Here is a 19,955-nt window from a genome sequence, read left to right as displayed (position 1 = left end):
TTGTTCGCTTTAGATGCTGAAGTGAATCTAGGTATCTTGCCAACAAATTCGTAAACTAGATTAGAGTATAAAGTAAATATGGAGAAATTTTTGATAGACTATGAATGAAATTGCATTATGTGATTTGATCCACAACAGTGAGACTAGTTTTGTATAGTTTTTTTTTCTGCTTAGAGAAACTGCTGTATTATTGCCAAATGGTTACATTTTAAGATTCATGGCACACATCCTAGATCCACACTGGTATTGGCTTTGCTTTATTATGTCGAGTGCACAATGATTTTTACCTGCATCCTGCCCATTTTTTGTTTATGTTGCTGAAATGCTACTTATGAGGTGTTTCTGTGGGGATGGTAAGAAGCTTTGTGCATTCGTCTCCTCATATTATTATGATCTTGTTGTTCCTGTGAAGAAGTGTAGACATGGGTGTGTAACCAAATAAAGTGTTTTTTTTAGCTACACTTTTGTGAAAGTCAGTTTAAGCATAATTTTTGCTTTTGTCTGTGTTCTTTTAACATTATTATGTGCAACCAAGATTATTACCCTTTTTTTTCTTTTTCCTTCTTTTAATTCAGAACAACCTCAGTACTTCACAACTAATCCAAGAGATGGTTTATGGAAATTGAGAAATTCAGTTTTCACACTGACCACTCTTATATTGTATCTAGTCCAAGTACATGTGCCACATTCTTTGGTAAACTAAGTGCAGTTTTGCTCTCTTCGGTGTTTACTAATTTTCACTTGGCCAGTTTGATCTATTTGAGAACAAGTTCCTTGGGATAGCATAGGCTGCTTTACACCATTCCCTGTATTGCAAAAATTTGCAGAATCATTGAAATAATTGGAAAAATTGCTGTGTATAAAATAGCTTTTATGTAGTATTTTAGAGTATATATGTAAACATTTGATGTTTTTGTGAATTATTGAGGTTCTGCTCAATTGTGACTGTAACCTCCCTACTTTAATTTTATTGATTGTCTACTATTTTCACATTAAGTCAGTAATGTTATTGAAACTATATCATATCTACATTTGTAGATTTTTCTCCATGAAAAATCTGAAAAGTTGTGCAAGTAAAGGCAGTTCAGTGGATTATTGTTATGGTAGGCATATTTCATATAATGAAGATTCATGTCATATTTGCCTCATGAATTATGCTGCTTTTTTATTGATATAATTTTCTTGTGTTATTAGAAATTTCCTGAACTCATTACTTTCATCTGACTTTATCCCATCCACAGCTCTATAGAGCCAACGGTGCCTCATCCTCTACCCACGAGCTGGGAGATGTGAGGTGTTAAAGTCGACGAGTTCCCTACTCGCAAACACATCCCGGTAGACTTTGTTATCATGAATGAATACCACATCAATTATGTTGTCTGTGCTGAGTACCATGGTGTCTTGAGTGATTACTGTATCATCACTCCATATTCACATCCCATTGCTGATTGCTACATTATCTTAGTCATTAATACAGTATCTCTGCTGATTGTTTTCAAGTCTTCCCTGAGTCTGAGATAGATCTGAGCTATTAATGAACGGAGTTTATCTTTGAATACATTTGTGTGAATTGTAACTGAATATAAGATTCTGAGGATGAGTCTATATGTACTTCATTACTGTGACAGAAGTTTACTAGTTCAAACATCATTAAGGCTCAGGCAAGCCACAATGGGACCGAAAAAGAATTACATATAGCTAAGGCTCTCTTTAAACACCATGGAAGGTATTTTTTCTAATGCTGATATTTTAGTGTTCATGTGGTATAAGATATACATAAAATGTTTAAACATACCAATGTTACCAATGACTACACCATCAAGAATCTTAAGAGGCAAGTTATGGGTTACTCACACAAGTAGCCAGACTCGTAATACTGTTTTAATGTTCAAGATTCGATTTGTGAATGACATTTGGCATAATTTGCAGGTTCCTGGTTCTATAGAGGAATTACATTATATGGTGACTTTAATGTGTATAATATTCATTGTAATATATATATATATATATATATATATATATATATATATATATATATATATATAATATTTCATATGCATAAAATAATTACTATGGTTACATCATGAAACTGGTGTTGAAAAATATCATATTAGATTACAGTGATGGCGGAGTGGCAGACTGCAATATATGTGTGTGGTCGGCATTAACTGTAACATTGAAACCTTCTGCTCAAGAAATCACAGTATATTTCTAGTCAAGAGAAACATTTGCTGAATGGTTTTCTAGTGTTTGATACTTGAGAATTTGGAGATGTTCTTTATTGTGGTTATGTTGAGAATGTTTGTGATTATCCTGACTCAAGTAGTATTTTTGCATAGAAGGTTGTGATGATAATGATGGAGATTTGTGTATGCACTGTTGCTACTTCTCTGTGTGGAAGATCCATGGAAACTGAATATTGACAATGAAGCAAAAAGTACTTGAGTATACAGGTTTGTTTTCACATTACTTTCATTAGTGATGCAAGTGTGTAATGACCTCTGGTGTTCAGCATTTTATAATAAAGTCAAGTACAAGAAGAATGCCCAGGAGGAAACATGTAAATTTTGTGTATGATAATGTTTGTGTGCTGTTCACAGTGGCAAATGTTCTATTTTATTAGGGTATTTTAGACAACTTGAGTCTCTCTTGGAAGATGATTTTTCAGCTGACTGGACATATATAGAAATTTGTAAGTGTGACATAGCATGTTGTCTTACCGTAAAGTATATGATTTTTTTTATTAATATGAATTGCATGGTAATGTACAGTAATGGATGTGAGCTAACTTACTGTGTTGTGGATGCTACTATGAATTTTTGTGTAATGTAGATATTTGAACAATTATCATTGGGTATTTTTCTTTAAGAAGCTCTTGTTCAACAAATTCTTGTAAATATATCTCCCAATACCAAGTAAAGTGGCTACCTCAGTAGCATATAGTTAATAAAGATAGATGCATTACCATAATTTGGTAATGCAACTGTTGTAGATTTAATCCACAGTCATTCTCTCAGTGGATATGCTGTTATGATAATTTTCCACAAATAGTGATATTGGAATTCCCAGAAATGTCTCAAATATTACAACATATGTTGTACCTGATTTTGAGTGCTACGTATGGATTATATGCTTCACTGCTGAATTGATATTTTCATATCTAAGACAGGAAGGAAAAGTTCATGTAAATATATCAGGATGATGCTGTGCTTGAAAGTAGAAACTTGAAGCTCTGAGAGACTTTGTTGCAGAACATAACTTTACTTGTGGAGGTAACAGGAAAATTGGATGAGCAGTTTTCATATGACTTTTTTTCACCACATTTGACAGATGTTGATTTCTGTGGACATAGCATATTATTTTTGTTCGTTGGACACGTGTGCTGATAAACAGTGTCTGATGTATCCAAATGTCAAAATTGGACAGTGATGGTAAAACTGTAACTAAAAGTGGAAAAAAAGAATCCACCAGTAAGTGCACAACTGGTTACCTAGCTGAGTCTGTCGCTGCATCAACTGGTAGTCCACCATGCATGTTTCACACCTCACTTAAGCCCTTCTTTTATGAACTCCTCTCCATTAACTTAGGCTTACATGAAAGAAATATTGGTGATTCCATTATTTCAAGCTACCTCTTTCTTCATCCCAAGGGGAATTGTATGTTGTGTATGTATTATTTTCTTTGTTCATTTTTTAAGCTGTGAAAACAGTGCTTATGCGTGAAGAATATCAAAGGTTGTGTTTTGATGACAAGTACTTGGATATTCATGGGATGACTTGGGTAGTTGTTCAAGTTTTGGGTGAACCTAGTCCTGCCATAGTTGTGTTTTGTCATAGAATTGTCATTGACTTGCTTATCTGGACTTCGCCTGTTTAGGGGTGCACCGCAAGTGAAAGGTCGATATCTTTGCTGAGGCTATATCATTGGGAGTAGTTCAGTCTCATCAAAGAACTTTTCACTCTAAAGGAGTCCACATTTCCTGGATGCTGAAAGGTCCACATGCTTTGGCTACAGGAGGCTCTGGAAAGAAGTCCTGATTAATACCAGGACTCTTTCTTAGAAAAAGGTACTAGGGTAATTTTGAAAGAAAAAAAAAACTCAACCTTGCCAGTATACAAGAATATGTATTCTTCAGGCCCAACATGGATCTGTGAAAGAACAGTGTCGGCAGTGTCATAGACACTGCCTGGGTTCTCAAACTTAACAGCAAAACTGACATTTTGGATTTATTTTATATTGATATACAGGCTGAGATTCAAAGTTCCTTGCTTCTAAAAACTCACAAAATCATTGGTCCACTGCACTGAAAATTTCCACTTACTTTGACCATGACTTCCCTGAGTCAGCTTCCTTTGTGTATTTAGTGATGGTGAAGAATATACTGTTTTTGTTGCTGTCTGAACACAGTTTAGCAAGTCCATGCCTTCTTTCCTTTTCTTTTTTCACATCCACTTTCATATTCTGGCCCAGAACTCTCATAGCATCTTTCTTAAAAGGTTATTCAAAAAGCTTGTGAGTTCATGTGTTGGGTGTAGTTTTGCAAAGAGGAAACATATTGTTTTTTGTTTTTCCCAGAAAATGGAAATATTTAAGGCAAAAAGAAAATTATAAGGATGTGTTGATGCATTGCCTGAGAGCCTCATAGTACTGGAAAAAAGACTTTATTGTTATCAAAAGGCAGTATGATAAGCTTTGGAATTCTACCCAAATATTTAATTAGATAAGGGCATTGGTAATCATAGATCAGTGCATGATGTTAGGTCGATGTACCATGATGGGCTTTTATAAGAATAATTTGTGCAGTGAAAGGATGCCTGTTTCTGGATCTTTATTTTTTGTATAAAATGCCAAACATTATCATAAAGAATTACAAATGAGTGGGTCTTGTGACTTTACACGTAGATGTTTGCATATAGTTAAGTTGGTACTTCAAAATTTGATGAGAAATTTTCAGAAGACAGTGAGGCCATGGAAAAGAATGATGATGAGCTTTCTAAGTTAATGACAGATGAAAATTTTATTCCAGCATCTATTTACAACTCTGCTGAGACTAGACTCTTCTAGCTTTAGTTGTCAAGAAACTCCTTTTTTCACCTGATGAACATATAGTTTCTTGATACGAAGGAAGTAAAGGAGAGAGTGACTGTGCTTGTGTCTGCAAATGTACATGACAAAAGGTATAATAATTTTTCTGTTAATCAAGAGTACCTAACTTCATTACCTCACTAAAATGGGAAATGGTAAATAGATATTAAAGAAGAGGAAAAGATGTAGCCTCATGCAGGCGAGGTCCAGTAACATTGTGAATGGACAACCTCCAACTGAGCAGGACACCATCCTTTCTGGGAATCACATGTGGCACGTCTTTCCATCCACACACACACACTACCACAATTTACTTTCACACGCACATTACACTCTCTATACATTGACCATCATACATAGTTATTTGTCTTGTTTTATGTGATGTAAGCTTTGAATATTGTTTTATTCATGTACAAAAGATATTTATGAAAACTAAGCTCATCCTATTTTCTTACATTGTAAACACATTGCAACTGCTTCATTTGTGAATTAATAAATGTTTGAATTTTACTTTCAAAAGTGACGAGAAGATGTTCATAACTGCCTGTCAAGCAGGTTGTATGGAAAAGATTCAACATGTAGCTTCCTTCATTTACATAGCAGACTTCAAGGGTGAGAGCTAGAAGTACAGTTGAACATATCTTAAGTGACAAGTCAGTTGTTAATTCATGATTTCAGTGTAATTGGTTAGCAAGCAATGCAGTTAGTGCAGTAAATTTATATGTAACTACATCTCAGATATATTTGGTAGTAGGTTTCTTACTGAAAATGGAGCTATTAAAGGTCCCCTTCAACTGTCGTTTTCCTGTACTGCACTTGGTAAAATTAGACTATTAATTCTCACACTAGTCATTTGTATGTTTATTTAACCACCTTTTTTCCCTCTTGGTCTTCTGTCACACAGAAAGGAGGTTTATACAGTAACTCCTCCATACACAACAGTCTCTGCACATCTTGAGGAGTCCTACCTCAAGTTGCTCTAATTTCATATACATATGTACTACCAAATCCTTTCTCTCCTTCTTGCATTCATCCTCTCTCAAATACACTTTCAGTTTTTTATCCCCATATTAGTCACCACTGCAAATCCTTGCACACCTAGATATCTCTTGTAATTTACTTGGTCAGCCATTCCTTTCATAATACACCATCCACCCTGTAGTTTCCGTACGGAGCACTTTGCTCTTTCTTCTTATTCCACATTCTTCTGTTTGACATTCCATTGAATATTCCTCTATTCAAGTAGCCATTCTATTGCTACAGATTCTCCAAATTTAGAATAAGAAAAGTAATGCTTAGTACTATAACATATTTTCATGATCTTTAATTGTTGTTGTGGAGAGTTAGTATGTGTTCCTCTGCTCACTGATGCTGTGTTGGATGTATATCATGCCACCGGAAAATCTTCCACTTTGTAGACACAATAGGCTTTACGCACAAACTCCAGTCTTGGAAACGTTGTTGAATATGCAGTCATTACATGTCTTTTTTCAGTCTTGACAAGCAGTTTAGTCTCTGAGTGTGATTCTGTTCACCTAGAGAAAGGAGTACATAATGGGATACCAGAATAATGTTTGTAAATTATGAGGGGAAAAAAAGATTTTTAGAAATTTTAGATTGCCATACAGCATGACAGTTTGCATGTATATACATATGTTTTTATATTCATATGCTAAGAAGAAGTGGTGTATCTCTTCACTGTATAATTACAACACAAAGATAATATTTTAGATCATTGAATCTGAAAAGTGTTAGATTTACACCATTCTTGTATATAACATTTGATTTCCAATAAATTTTTATAAATGCTTCATTAATTTCTTTTGCAGACTACACAATTGTAGTGATAGTTGTATTCCTTCACTCTACAAAGAAATAATAGATCATTTGTCAATTCATATAAACCTCATTCATTTTCTCCAAAACAGAAAAATTGGTAAAGTGAAAGATAATTTGCTTGCAGTTGCGTACATTATGCTGTGATGTGAAATGTGTGATAGTTTGTTTGTTATATTTTCTTCCCTAGGCTGTATCACTGGGAGCAGTGTCTCATCAAAGAACTTCAGTCCAAATGAGTTCATCTTTTTTTTTTACTGCTGCAAATAGGACAGCCCTGGAGCTGCAGATGCTCCTGTAAAAGGGGTCCTAGAGTAACTCCTGGACCTTTTTATGGAAGGGGGTCCCTTTAGCATTTATGAATGAATAGATCTTTTTTCTTTCAAACTTTTCTGCCATTTCCTGCATTAGCAAGATAGTGTCAGGAACTGTTGAAGACATGCTGCATTCATTCACATCCATTCTTTAAATGTCATGTGCAGCACACCAAAACCACAGCCTCCATTGACAGCCAGACCTCAGAACTTTCCATGGATTCCCCCAGCTGCTTAACATGCCATGGTTCAGTCCACTGACAGCATGTTGCCTACTGTATACTACATTGTTGTAATTCACTCGATTCCATGCACTCCTTTCATCTTCTTGCATGTTCAGGCCTCAACCACTCAAAATAGTTTTCACTCCATTCTTCCATTGCCAGCCCTCTTCTCCTTTTCCCCTCCAATTTGACAGATATATCCTCTTTGTCAACCTCTCCATGGTCATTTCCTCAGTGCTCTAATAAGAACCTTTTCCCCCCTCACCTACCCTATGACTAATTTTCACTATCATGGTTTCATTTGCTGCCATGTTCACTTACAGTTATGTAAAACGATTCACTTCCAAATTTTCTCAGTTTAAACTCACACCTTAACTAACCTGTCCCTCTGCTGTGCTAAACCTAATAACCTTGCTTTTAATCACATTTACTCTCGACCTTCTTCTCACATCCTGCCAAACTCAATCACCAACTTTTGTAGTTTCTCACTCGAATCTGTCACCAGTGCTTTCTCATCAACAAACAACCAACTCACTTTGCAGGCTCCCCTCACCCCAACATATTGCATACTTACCCCTCCCTCCAAGAACCTTGCATTTACCTCCCACATCACCCCATCCATTAACAAATTGAACAGCCATGGTGACATCACACACCCTTGCCGCAGACCAACCTTCACATGGAACCACTCACTCACTTCTCTTCCTACTCATAAACATGCTTTACACTCTTTATAGATATTTCTCTCTACTTCTAGTAGCTTTCCTCCTACACCATGTATTTGTAAAACCTTCTGAAGGCATCTCTGTCTACCCTGTCATATACTTTCTCCATGTATATAAATGCTTCATACAAACCCTCCTTTTCCTAAAGTACTTTTCACAACTTCAAAGCAAACACCTGATCCACACATCCTCCACAACTCCTGAAACCACATTGTTCCTCCCCTTTCAGATGCTCTGTGCATGCCTTCACCCTCTCAATCACTAGTCTTCACACACCTCAACAGGTACATTTCAACTCTAGTGCACACACTCACCTTTTTCCCTGTTGCCTATGTATACAATATGGCACTCTGCATGCTTTTTACCAGTCCACAGGAACTTTACCATCATCTATACATACACTGAAAATCTTAACTAACTAATCAACAACACAGTTGCCCCCTTTCTCAAGAAATTTGACTGTAACATCTTTCACTCCATATCTGTTGTGTTCATTTATAATAACCTCGTGACCAATTTCTGTGAAAGAGTCCAGGTGTTCCTTAGGACCTTCCTAAAGGCTTCAACACCCCGTCTGTACTGCTTTCAGCAGCAGGGATATGTAGACCCCTTTGGAGAGAGACTGTACTCCAAATGATATAGCATCACCAAAAGTGACTTTTCACTTGCGATTTAATCTCTTGCATGTGGAGTCCGGTTTGTATGTTATATGGAAGCGCTCATTCATATGCACTTTATTCGTGTATATTATTATTATTATTATATTTTGCTTTGTCGCTGTCTCCTGCGTTAGCGAGGTAGCACAAGGAAACAGACGAAAGAATGGCCCAACCCACCCACGTACACATGTATATACATACACGTCCACACATGCAAATATACATACCTATACATCTCAATGTACACATATATATACACACACAGACATATACATATATACACATGTACATAATTCATACTGTCTGCCTTTATTTATTTCCATCGCCACACATGGAATAACAACCCCCTCCCCCCTCATGTATATACATGTATATACCACATCATTCCAATTCACTCTATTCCTTGCACGCCCTTCCACCTCCAATTTGATCTCCCACTTCTCGTTCCCTCCACCTCTGTGTGTGTGTGTGTGTGTATGTGTGTAAGCAGCATCTTGTACAATTTGTGTTCTCTTGTTGTTTGACAACACTGTGAACACAACAATAGCAGGCATTCCCCCAGTGTATAGTGGCATTACACAATATATAGCAGCTATGTTTTCTCCAGTCACAGAATGCAAGGAAACTGGTGCTATTTACTTACAGTAAGCACAAAGGTTTACAGAGTTAAGCATTTTAAAGTGCATGTATCACTTGATACAGGACTATCCCATATATATATATATATATATATATATATATATATATATATATATATATATATATATATATATATATATATATATGTATATATATATGTATGTATGTAATATTGCAAGAAAGAATCCTGATGTTACCCGGGATGTCTTCCTTGAGGTTCCTACAACCCAATGCTGCACTGCTTCCTTTGGAGTGAGAAGTTCTTTGACAAAATCAAACTCCCAGTGATGCAGCGTTGCCAAAGGTAACTTTTCTTTCATGATGTTACCTCATGTAGGTGAAGTCCAGTATATATATATATATATATATATATATATATATATATATATATATATATATATATATATATATAATTTCGGTTATTTGTAATTCATTAACAGACATATAAAACAATACTTGTACAGTTGTAGATATTGTAAAACCTGTTTTCACAGAGTGGAATATTATTTCTTTTTTTTTTTGTAAAGAAGCACAAAAGTAGTTTCTGTGCATTTCAAATTAACTTGACCACATAATCATCTTCATTTCTCTTTTTTACATGCAAACTTAAAAGATCATAACATTCCAGTGTTATGCAATGTTCATTACAATTAGTTAGTAGTAAAGCTCATGAAGAAAATAATGTATTTCCAGTTTTGAAATTCAGTTAGTTTTGGCATTTCATTTTCTTTCATTATGATGTTCTCCATTGTACATGTTCATGTTATTTCAACATTTTCCACATGAGAAGACTTGTATTATGTGTAATCAATGACATTAATTTGATGAATAAGTTTTTTTAGGTCAGTTATTTTATTATAATATGATGTGCAATGTTGTAGATCAAAAAATTCCTTGTAACTTTCCTAATCAGCAAGCTTTCATTTATTGTTGAGCTTCCTGATGATTCATTATCCATTCTTTGTTGAACCATGGAACTTACTCTATTTACGAGTAGTTACCAATAAGATAGTATTTGTTACAAACCAAATTAACTTTTATAGTAATAAATAATCACTTGAAGCTTATTATGCAGACCACAGTGTTCTATTTGTACTTTGAATGAAATATATTTTGATGTGCTCTTGGTTCATGTACATAACACAGGGAATATATTACAGAGTATTAAAAAGGGGTGCATTCAACTCCTTCATTGTTTATTTGCAGATCAAGTGCAGTAGGTTTAGGGATTAATTTGCATCATTGGTCACTTTCTGACCCTTATCTACCTCTCACAGGGACTTCCCTGTTGGCATTTGCATCACATAAACCACAGATATCGCCTTACTTGCATTAATTTTGATGATTGGAAGGTAATTTTGTTTAAATTGATTCCTTCCACAATCTGTTATCTAAACTTAGTTATTAGCATTTGATTACATGAAATGTATACTCATTTTGGAAGCTATGATAGAAGGTACACACTGAGTTTGTTATTTGTAGTCTTATCATGTCTCCTCATGTGATCACTTAACTTTAATCAGTATACCAAGTGTATGGGGTTTTGCGATGTAGGATAAGTGGCCTATCACTAGCTAAGCTGTAAGGGTCCAACTGATCATTTTAGCAGCCAAAAGTCACCACAAGGTACCAGTGGGTGGCTCTTTTGCTGTCTTTCTGTCATTTTTATTCAACTGGAGATCCCACATGGCTTAAGGGGCACACTATGCATTTGTGATCATTACAGAATCCTGTGTGTCTCTCTCAGATACTGCAGGTAAGGGCTCTTTTTAGTTGTATAATTGGAAGCTCTTGGTTTCCCACTAGTCACTAATGGTAGACCATGCGGGCATTTTATGACTTCTAGTCAACACTACAGAAGTCTGTATTGAGAAAAAGTAGCATCCCAGCATGTATTAAAAATTGTAGCTTTCTAGGAGACCTTGCTTAAACTTTTTAGCGTGGACTTTTTTAGCCCTCTTTGGTGCTAGTGGCAGACCCAGTGAGCTACCAGTTAAACTATTAGTTTGTTAGAGTCCTAGTATATATCTCATTAGGCATTAGGAATTCTTCTTGTAGGTCCTGGGTGGAGATGGTAAAACACACTCACACTGAGTATCACTGCCATGGCCAGCACATTATACTGTCTGGCTCTTACAAAACAGTGTGGGCAGTGAGACACACTACACACCCTCTGCTCCTAGTAGCCACAGTTATTATCACATAACTTGTTCTAAGAACTTTTAGTATTTCAAATGTGCATGCTTTACAGTGGGTCAAGATAGTCTGTATTCTACTTCTAGCCAGTTAGTGGATTGTATCATTAGAGTTTATTTTCCAAGCATATGTCAGTCTTTTTAAATACAAGCTATAGTCAAAGACCTGTGTCTTTCAAGAGAATATGTAGGTATTTGGTCTTGAAAGCATCACATTAATTGTTTGTACATGACAGACTGAATATATATATATATATATATATATATATATATATATATATATATATATATATATATATATATATATATATATATATATATATACACACATACACACTTACACACACATACACACACATTTAATTATTGTGTGATGTTTTCATCTGAAATCAAAAAAGTAATGAACTTGTGCTCGGAACGTGTAGCAGCAGAAGGGTCCGTCTTGTTACACTGCCATGTATAGCTTGATGTTTGGTTTATCTGTTCACATTATCAGTAATTTTAATACAGATATATTTACAAGCAGGGCAAAAATAGATAGTAAAAGAAATTAAGATAGGTATGAATAAAGAAAACAGTTCAGATATACCTAATGGGGAAATTGGTACATTATACATATGGAGAAAGTGATACAGGTATATGTTAAGGAGAGGTATAGGTACCCATGGTGAGTAATGTGTTTAGCTGATGACACTTTTTTACTTGCTTTAATGTTATACAGTAGTGGTTATCAATAGGAATAATTTGCTATGGGGTATGTGATGAGGATTTGATAATTACATGTATGATTGAAGTGCATGTATTGATACAAGAGATGACTGGAAAGCACTGATCACTAACAAGAATTGAGATAGGATGTATTAGGAATTCCTTATGAAAGTTAATTGTAGTGATGGTTTGTCTGATAGAGATATAGAGAAAGCAGTTCCTGGGGTTGTATTAATGGTTTGTCTGATACAGACATTGAGAAAGCAGTTCCTGGGGTTAATCTGTTGGGGTTTGCATACTGAGTGTATTGAGGATCATCAGAGTGCCTCAGTAAGACACGGAAATTCTTGAATACATGCCATTGTTTGGTCAGCCGATCAGCTTGTGTATCTTGTTATGTTGATTTGGCCTTTGCATTATTTGTAGGCTCTGTCACAAGTAATAACTAATAAGAACCAGGAATGAATATTTACTTTTTATGCTGGCTTTTAATGTAACAGCTACTTATACCTTAATGTGGGTGTGAGGGAAATGATGTTACTTTATTCTATATTAGCACTGAGCATTTTGTGAACTGGTTTACAGGTGAAAGAAATACTTCATTGGTTGGACAAGGGTGAATTGAAAGACTTACTAATATTTTCAATTTTTATTTATTAATCCTTTAAGAAAGTGATACACCAAGTTTAATATTTCTCTGGATTGATGATTAGGCATTTATATTACTGAATGATTCATATTGATAAATAAGACTGATATTTAGAATATCTTTACATGTGTTACTGAAATATATACATTTGAATTAGCCACAGATATTTATCAGGTGCATAGCAGTAGCCCCCAGATGTTGGACATTAACTCTGGAAAGTATTATGCAGTACTGTAAATACTGAACTTGACAATCTTGGGAAAAGAGAAGAGTTCCTGAGTTTGTAATGCTGAGAGTGCTGCCAGGCTCTAAAGTATCTTCAGAATTCTCAAAGAATTTATGTAACATTGAACTGGAAAAATATCATTTAAAACTTTTATAATAAAATGCAAAAAGAATAAGTCAAATTTTCTAACCTGAAAATATTTGTAGACAATAGCAACGAGAATCCTGGTTGTGAAGATTTTTGTGCAGCTGACCATTTGAACATTATTTGAACACTACTCATACTCCAATACCCTTTATGGAATATACTTTTTCATCTCAAGATTGGCTGTTTCCTGCTTATATGTACATGGTTACTACATTACATTAGTTGTGTTATTTCTGTTATGTTTAATTTCTGTCATCTTGACTCTGATTATATTCATTTGGGGAGAAAGGGATGTAACGTTCATTAAGATTGATAAGCTGAAAAAAGAGTGTTATCATGTGGAGGATAGCCACATAATCACTGTATTTGTAAATATACATGTATAAACATGTGATGGTATTCTTAAAAAGACTTTAATGCTATTTTACAAATGAAAAATAGATAGATAATAGGATTGAGGTGTAGTACTTGAACTGTGCAAATGTGGATGTCAGAGATTGAAATTGTATTAGTTTTTGTGATATTTGGCTTGTTGGTAACATTCTTTTTGGAAGTGGAATACTTCTTTCTCTAAATCTTCATACAGCATATTGTTTAATACATTAGTATATTCAATGTTATTATCAGTACCCTAGCTACTTGTTACTTTGTTTATTAATTGACCATTTATATTTTGATTTCATCAGTTTCAGAAGTACTGGTAGTCCCAGTATCATCAATTATGCTGTTGGTCCTAGCACTACCTGATCTGATTTTGAACCAGAAGCACATACGCATTGATGTCAGCACCAACTGTTTCGTGGTCCCTGCAGTTTCTTTGATTTCTGGTCCCATTACCATTCAATATATTGTTGGGAATCAATATATAGTTGTGTTTTGATCCATGTAACTCTGACGTTTGTACTGATCCCAATATATCTGCTTTATTGTTGGTCCCTGCAGCATTATTTTTTATCAATGGTACCAACAATGTTGTACTGTTGGTCTGATATAGTGTTGGTTTCATCACCACCTTATATATTTCCTTTCCCTGTTGCATTTGTTTTATTGTTTTGTTAATGTATGCTGTATTGTTGATTCTTGCAGATCTTGCATTAGTAATGGTCCCAGCAGTAAGTACTTAACCAGGGATTTCTTGAGCACATGCTTTACTGTTGCTGCCAGTGCTACATGTTTTATTGATAGTTCATGCAAACCTTGCTTGAAAGTTGCTACCAGTACTGCCTGATTTATTATTGATTCTATTCATATATTCTCTGTTCCTGGTTACTATGGTATTCAATTTATTCTTCATCCCGGGAATAATTTTATTTTTGGTATCTGCGTCACCCACTTTGCTGCTGTTTATCATGGATTCCCTGAGCATATGCTTTAGTGTTGGTCCCAGTATCATATATTTTATTGATAGTTCGTGCATTGAAGTTGCTATCAGTATTATCTTATTCGATTTGGATTCCCTCTTATATTGCTGGGTACTAAAGCATTCTCTTTATTCTTGATTCCAGTATTAATTTGATTATTGATCTCTGAATCATCCTCTTTGCTGTATGTTCCAGTGCTACCATCTTCTGTATAGGTCTCTTTGCACTTTAAAGTTGCTCCGCCTGCTCAATATATTTTTTTTTTTTTTTTTTTTTTTTTTTTTGCCGCTGTCTCCCGCGTTTGCGAGGTAGGGCAAGGAAACAGACAAAAGAAATAGCCCAACCCACCCCCATACACATGCACATACACACGTCCACACACGCAAATATACATACCTACACAGCTTTCCATGGTTTACCTCAGACACTTCACATGCCCTGATTCAATCCACTGACAGCACGTCAACCCCGGTATACCACATCGATCCAATTCACTCTATTCCTTGCCCTCCTTTCACCCTCCTGCATGTTCAGGCCCCGATCACACAAAATCTTTTTCACTCCATCTTTCCACCTCCAATTTGGTCTCCCACTTCTCCTCGTTCCCTCCACCTCTGACACATATATCCTCTTGGTCAGTCTTTCCTCACTCATTCTCTCCATGTGCCCAAACCATTTCAAAACACCCTCTTCTGCTCTCTCAACCACGCTCTTTTTATTTCCATACATCTCTCTTACCCTTACGTTACTTACTCGATCAAACCACCTCACACCACACATTGTCCTCAAACATCTCATTTCCAGCACATCCATCCTCCTGCGCACAACTCTATCCATAGCCCACGCCTCGCAACCATGCAACATTGTTGGAACCACGATTCCTTCAAACATGCCCATTTTTGCTTTCCGAGATAATGTTCTCGACTTCCACACATTCTTCAAGGCTCCCAGGATTTTCGCCCCCTCCCCCACCCTATGATCCACTTCCGCTTCCATGGTTCCATCCGCTGCCAGATCCACTCCCAGATATCTAAAACACTTTACTTCCTCCAGTTTTTCTCCATTCAAACTTACCTCCCAATTGACTTGACCCTCAACCCTACTGTACCTAATAACCTTGCTCTTATTCACATTTACTCTTAACTTTCTTCTTTCACACACTTTACCAAACTCAGTCACCAGCTTCTGCAGTTTCTCACATGAATCAGCCACCAGCACTGTATCATCAGCGAACAACAACTGACTCACTTCCCAAGCTCTCTCATCCCCAACAGACTTCATACTTGCCCCTCTTTCCAAAACTCTTGCATTCACCTCCCTAACAACCCCATCCATAGACAAATTAAACAACAATGGAGACATCACACACCCCTGCCGCAAACCTACATTCACTGAGAACCAATCACTTTCCTCTCTTCCTACACGTACACATGCCTTACATCCTCGATAAAAACTTTTCACTGCCTCTAACAACTTGCCTCCCACACCATATATTCTTAATACCTTCCACAGAGCATCTCTATCAACTCTATCATATGCCTTCTCCAGATCCATAAATGCTACATAAATGCTCAATATATATTATTATTTATGTTAGTGCTCCATGTGCTGTATTTTAGGCCAACGAACCACCCTCTATTTTTATGGTTCATCCACTGTTTCACTTGTTAGTTCATCTTTCAATAACTACATCGTTGGACCTCACACTTTGTTGCAGATCCCTGCATCACTGAGTTTGTTGCAGGTTCCTTCATCATGTAATTTGTAGTTTTTTTCTGCACTGTCTACTCTTTTGATACTCTGTGAATTTCCTTCTTTGTTGTTGGTCCCTACGCCACCCACTTTGTAGTCAAGCATTTGAGGATGTTTCTTTGTTGATCACTAAATCATCAAATACTTTGTTCCTGGACCTTGCACCACCTATGTTGTTCCTCCCTAACTGCTTACATTACTGTTGATCTTTATGCCATTTACTTTGTTACGGGTCAACTGCATCACCATTTTTGCTGGTCCCTTCATGGCATACTTAATGGTCTCTACACTAGTTATTTTTTGGTTTTCCCTTCAACACTTATTTAATTATTTGGTCACAGTATGATCTACCATGCAGTCCTTGCACCACCAGCTTTTGTTTTGATTATACACCCTGTGGTGTACTTTCAGTTCTTGCTTACATAAGTAAATCTTGGTCCACACTCATATACCTTGGTTCTTGCATCATCTACTTTATTGTTGGTTCATGTACCATCTGCTTTATGATCCCTAAACATCAACTTTGTTGCTACTCCATACAACACCTACTTTGTCATATTACCTCAAATGAGCTATAGAATAACACTGAAATTCATGTTGTTAGAAGAGACTGTGACTGGTCTTGTAACTACAGTTTTAGAAAAATGAGTATAATGGAACAGCTGTCAGAAACTGCAGAGTTTAAGAGACGTATGTAGGAATTGTTATGATCATGCCTATGGCAAATAATCTTGAAAAGGTATTAGGAACATTCTGTATAATAGATCTTTAAGAAATTCTCTCGTTGGATGTACATAGCAGACTTTCTTTGCTATCTCTATGTTTATATGCATGGTAATTAAACTGGGATTCTCACATTTGGATTTGATATTGTTGTGCCAATTCCCTCCTTTCCCGAAGGGTTAATCCACATGTTAGGAGCCTCTGAAAACATTGCATTAGTTATCCCCTACTAGTAGCCTACTAAGGGCGAGGCACTAATGGCTAAGAAGCGGCACTGGGGTTCAACAGCTATGGAGACTCTTTTGCTAAGGCCATCCCCTTGTGGGAGTTCCCAAAGGGATTGGGTATCAGAGATATAGATAGATAGATGGTTAGGGGTTTCAGTAAGTACAGTACTGATGAATTTAGATTTTATTTTTCAGCAAAATAGTACCTTTTTTCATATCTTTGACTGGGATTTAAAAAGCTGATTGTGTGTTTAGAAAATTTATCAGTGCAGAGTACTGGTTTTGAAATGCTAGGACAGTATTACATGGATTGTCTACTCTACATACCCAAAGTGAAAGCACCTGTATGGTGTCTCTTCTCTTAATTATACTGCAGAGTTAGGGTAAAGGACCTCAGTTCACCAAATTAATTTCCACAAAGGGTACATGCCATCGTGCATTTGATCCATGCCAAAGAAATGAATACTAGATTGGTAATGGTAGATAGATAGAACAGTTTTGACTGCCTCCTTCAAAACTTCTGAAATCCCCTACTTATAATAACATTGGTTGTGAATAATTACACATCTGGTTGATGGAGTTGTAACCCAGCTTGTTCTTCAAACATTGGTGAAGTATCTCGTTAATGGTGACACCCTGCTCATTTCAGGATGAGAAACATACCACGTTAGTATTATGGGTCATAATGCTTGCAAGTGGTGTTGATGATGACACCTTAATTTTGAGGAAGATGTTGCCTGTTCAGTAGTCATGGTGATTACTCACTTGGTCAATGTTATGGGCTATGACACATGGTTGGTGTTATGGATGATGACATTATATCAGTAATGTGAAAAGTAACATCTGGATGGTGTGAGTGGTGATATGCCTATTGAACAGTGAGTGGTGACAGCTGGATAAGAGAGAGGTTTGCCACCCATGTCATCAATTTGAGTGGTGACACACCTGATCCATGGTGCGTGTGTGTGTGTGTGATGACAACTTGGGTAACAGATGAGGCTTGACATAATACCAACTTTATGAGTGGTGATTTAACTTGTTGTTGGTGAAGGTTTCTACACATCTGGTCACTAGTGTAGCTATTAATATGTTTGGCAAGCTTATGATGCACTTGCCAAGTATGGATGGTAGCACACTTGCAGAGCATGTATGGTATCATGCCAGTCATTGCTATGGGTGGTAAGGCACCTGATCAGTACGAGAACAGTGATGTGCATGATCACTAGCAAGGTTTAGTCATGCAGTATGTTATATTATCCTTAGTACAGATGTCAACACAGCTGGTCAATAGTACTGCTGACATTTGGTCAATAATGTTGAGATTACATAATAGGTTCCCTGGTTTGATTTGTTTTAATCCTATGGAACTAGGAGATCTCATTAGTCAATAGATCTTGTGAGTTAAGAGTAGGCTTTCAAAAGTGAGCATTAAAAGTGCCTCACATGGCTGAGATCCATCATTAAACATTATCTTTCTATCACCTGCTTTACGTCTGGAGATGTACGAAGGATGTAGACTCAACAAAAGGCACATCCATCAACAACAATAGAGGTGTTAGAATCATTTGAGCATAGTGAGAACATATATATGAAGGTCTTTTATGAAAAGGTGTGTTAAATTAGAGCACAGTGTTCTCATGATGTGTGTATTAAGTATTCCAGTTACGAGAGAAGGCGTGGGGACTTTACCAGCTGTTCCTAACTCCAAAAGGTAACAACCAGTTCTTTGGCAATCATGAAAATAAATGCCAGCAAACACTTACTTCACAGTCAAGTGTTACAACTTGGAAGCAGTTGGCTGAATCAAGCTCATAGTGAATAATGTTCATGTGATCTTTTGTTATTTTCCAAAGGACATTTGCATGTGATGCAGAATGATTTAACATAATGTACCTACCAGAGCCTTTCGAAGCTCTCAGGTATGTCTAGGATGTTGACATGGTGCACCTTGTCCTGCTCTTGACCCCTTTCCCTATTCACACTCCTGCTAAAGCCCCTCCCCTGTTGACCTTACCTTTTGGTCTTCCCCGTGTTAAAGCCTCCCCATCGGTGACTGTATTCCTTTACCCATCATACCATCTCCCATTCCTTGTGCTACATTTTTCCTCATGTAGACTTTTCTGCATGGTATTTTTCCTTTCTGTTCCCCTATTTCCAGTTTGCCCCATTCGACTGGTATATTCCTCTCCCATGGTCTGTTCTATGATTTTACTTCTCTCCCATGATATGCCCATTGTTGGTATAACTCCCATCATGGAAAGTCCTTTCTTGCCTTTTGTCCTCCTCAATGTCTCGTCTCTCCCTCTCCCTGTATATTTCTTTACCCCTGATGTGATCTCAACTTTTTCTTTGTTCCACTACCCACCATTACCATTGTACTCCCCGATACGTCCCCTAGTAATTTTTTTTTTCCATATAGTTAGGGACATTGAAACGGCAGGTCGAATATTTCCATGCCGGTGTTTTTTTTTTTTTTTTTTTTTTT

The 19,955-nt window shown here is 36.4% G+C and overlaps 1 protein-coding gene across 1 annotated transcript in view; it reads left to right on the top strand.

Annotated features, from left to right (window-relative positions):
* The window catches only part of LOC139759274 (solute carrier family 35 member F2-like), a 67,764-nt gene extending 47,809 nt beyond the window's left edge, over window positions 1-19,955 (top strand). The window contains exon 10 of the mRNA XM_071681419.1: window positions 1,242-19,955. Coding sequence (XP_071537520.1) covers window positions 1,242-1,293 — 52 coding nt within the window. The 3' untranslated portion in view covers window positions 1,294-19,955. The remainder of the gene's footprint in view (window positions 1-1,241) is intronic.

This window comes from Panulirus ornatus, chromosome 32 (assembly GCF_036320965.1).
Source record: "Panulirus ornatus isolate Po-2019 chromosome 32, ASM3632096v1, whole genome shotgun sequence".
In the NCBI taxonomy this organism is placed as follows: domain Eukaryota; kingdom Metazoa; phylum Arthropoda; class Malacostraca; order Decapoda; family Palinuridae; genus Panulirus; species Panulirus ornatus.
The sequence above is the reverse complement of the archived record's forward strand: the minus strand, read 5'-3'. Positions and strand labels throughout refer to the sequence as shown.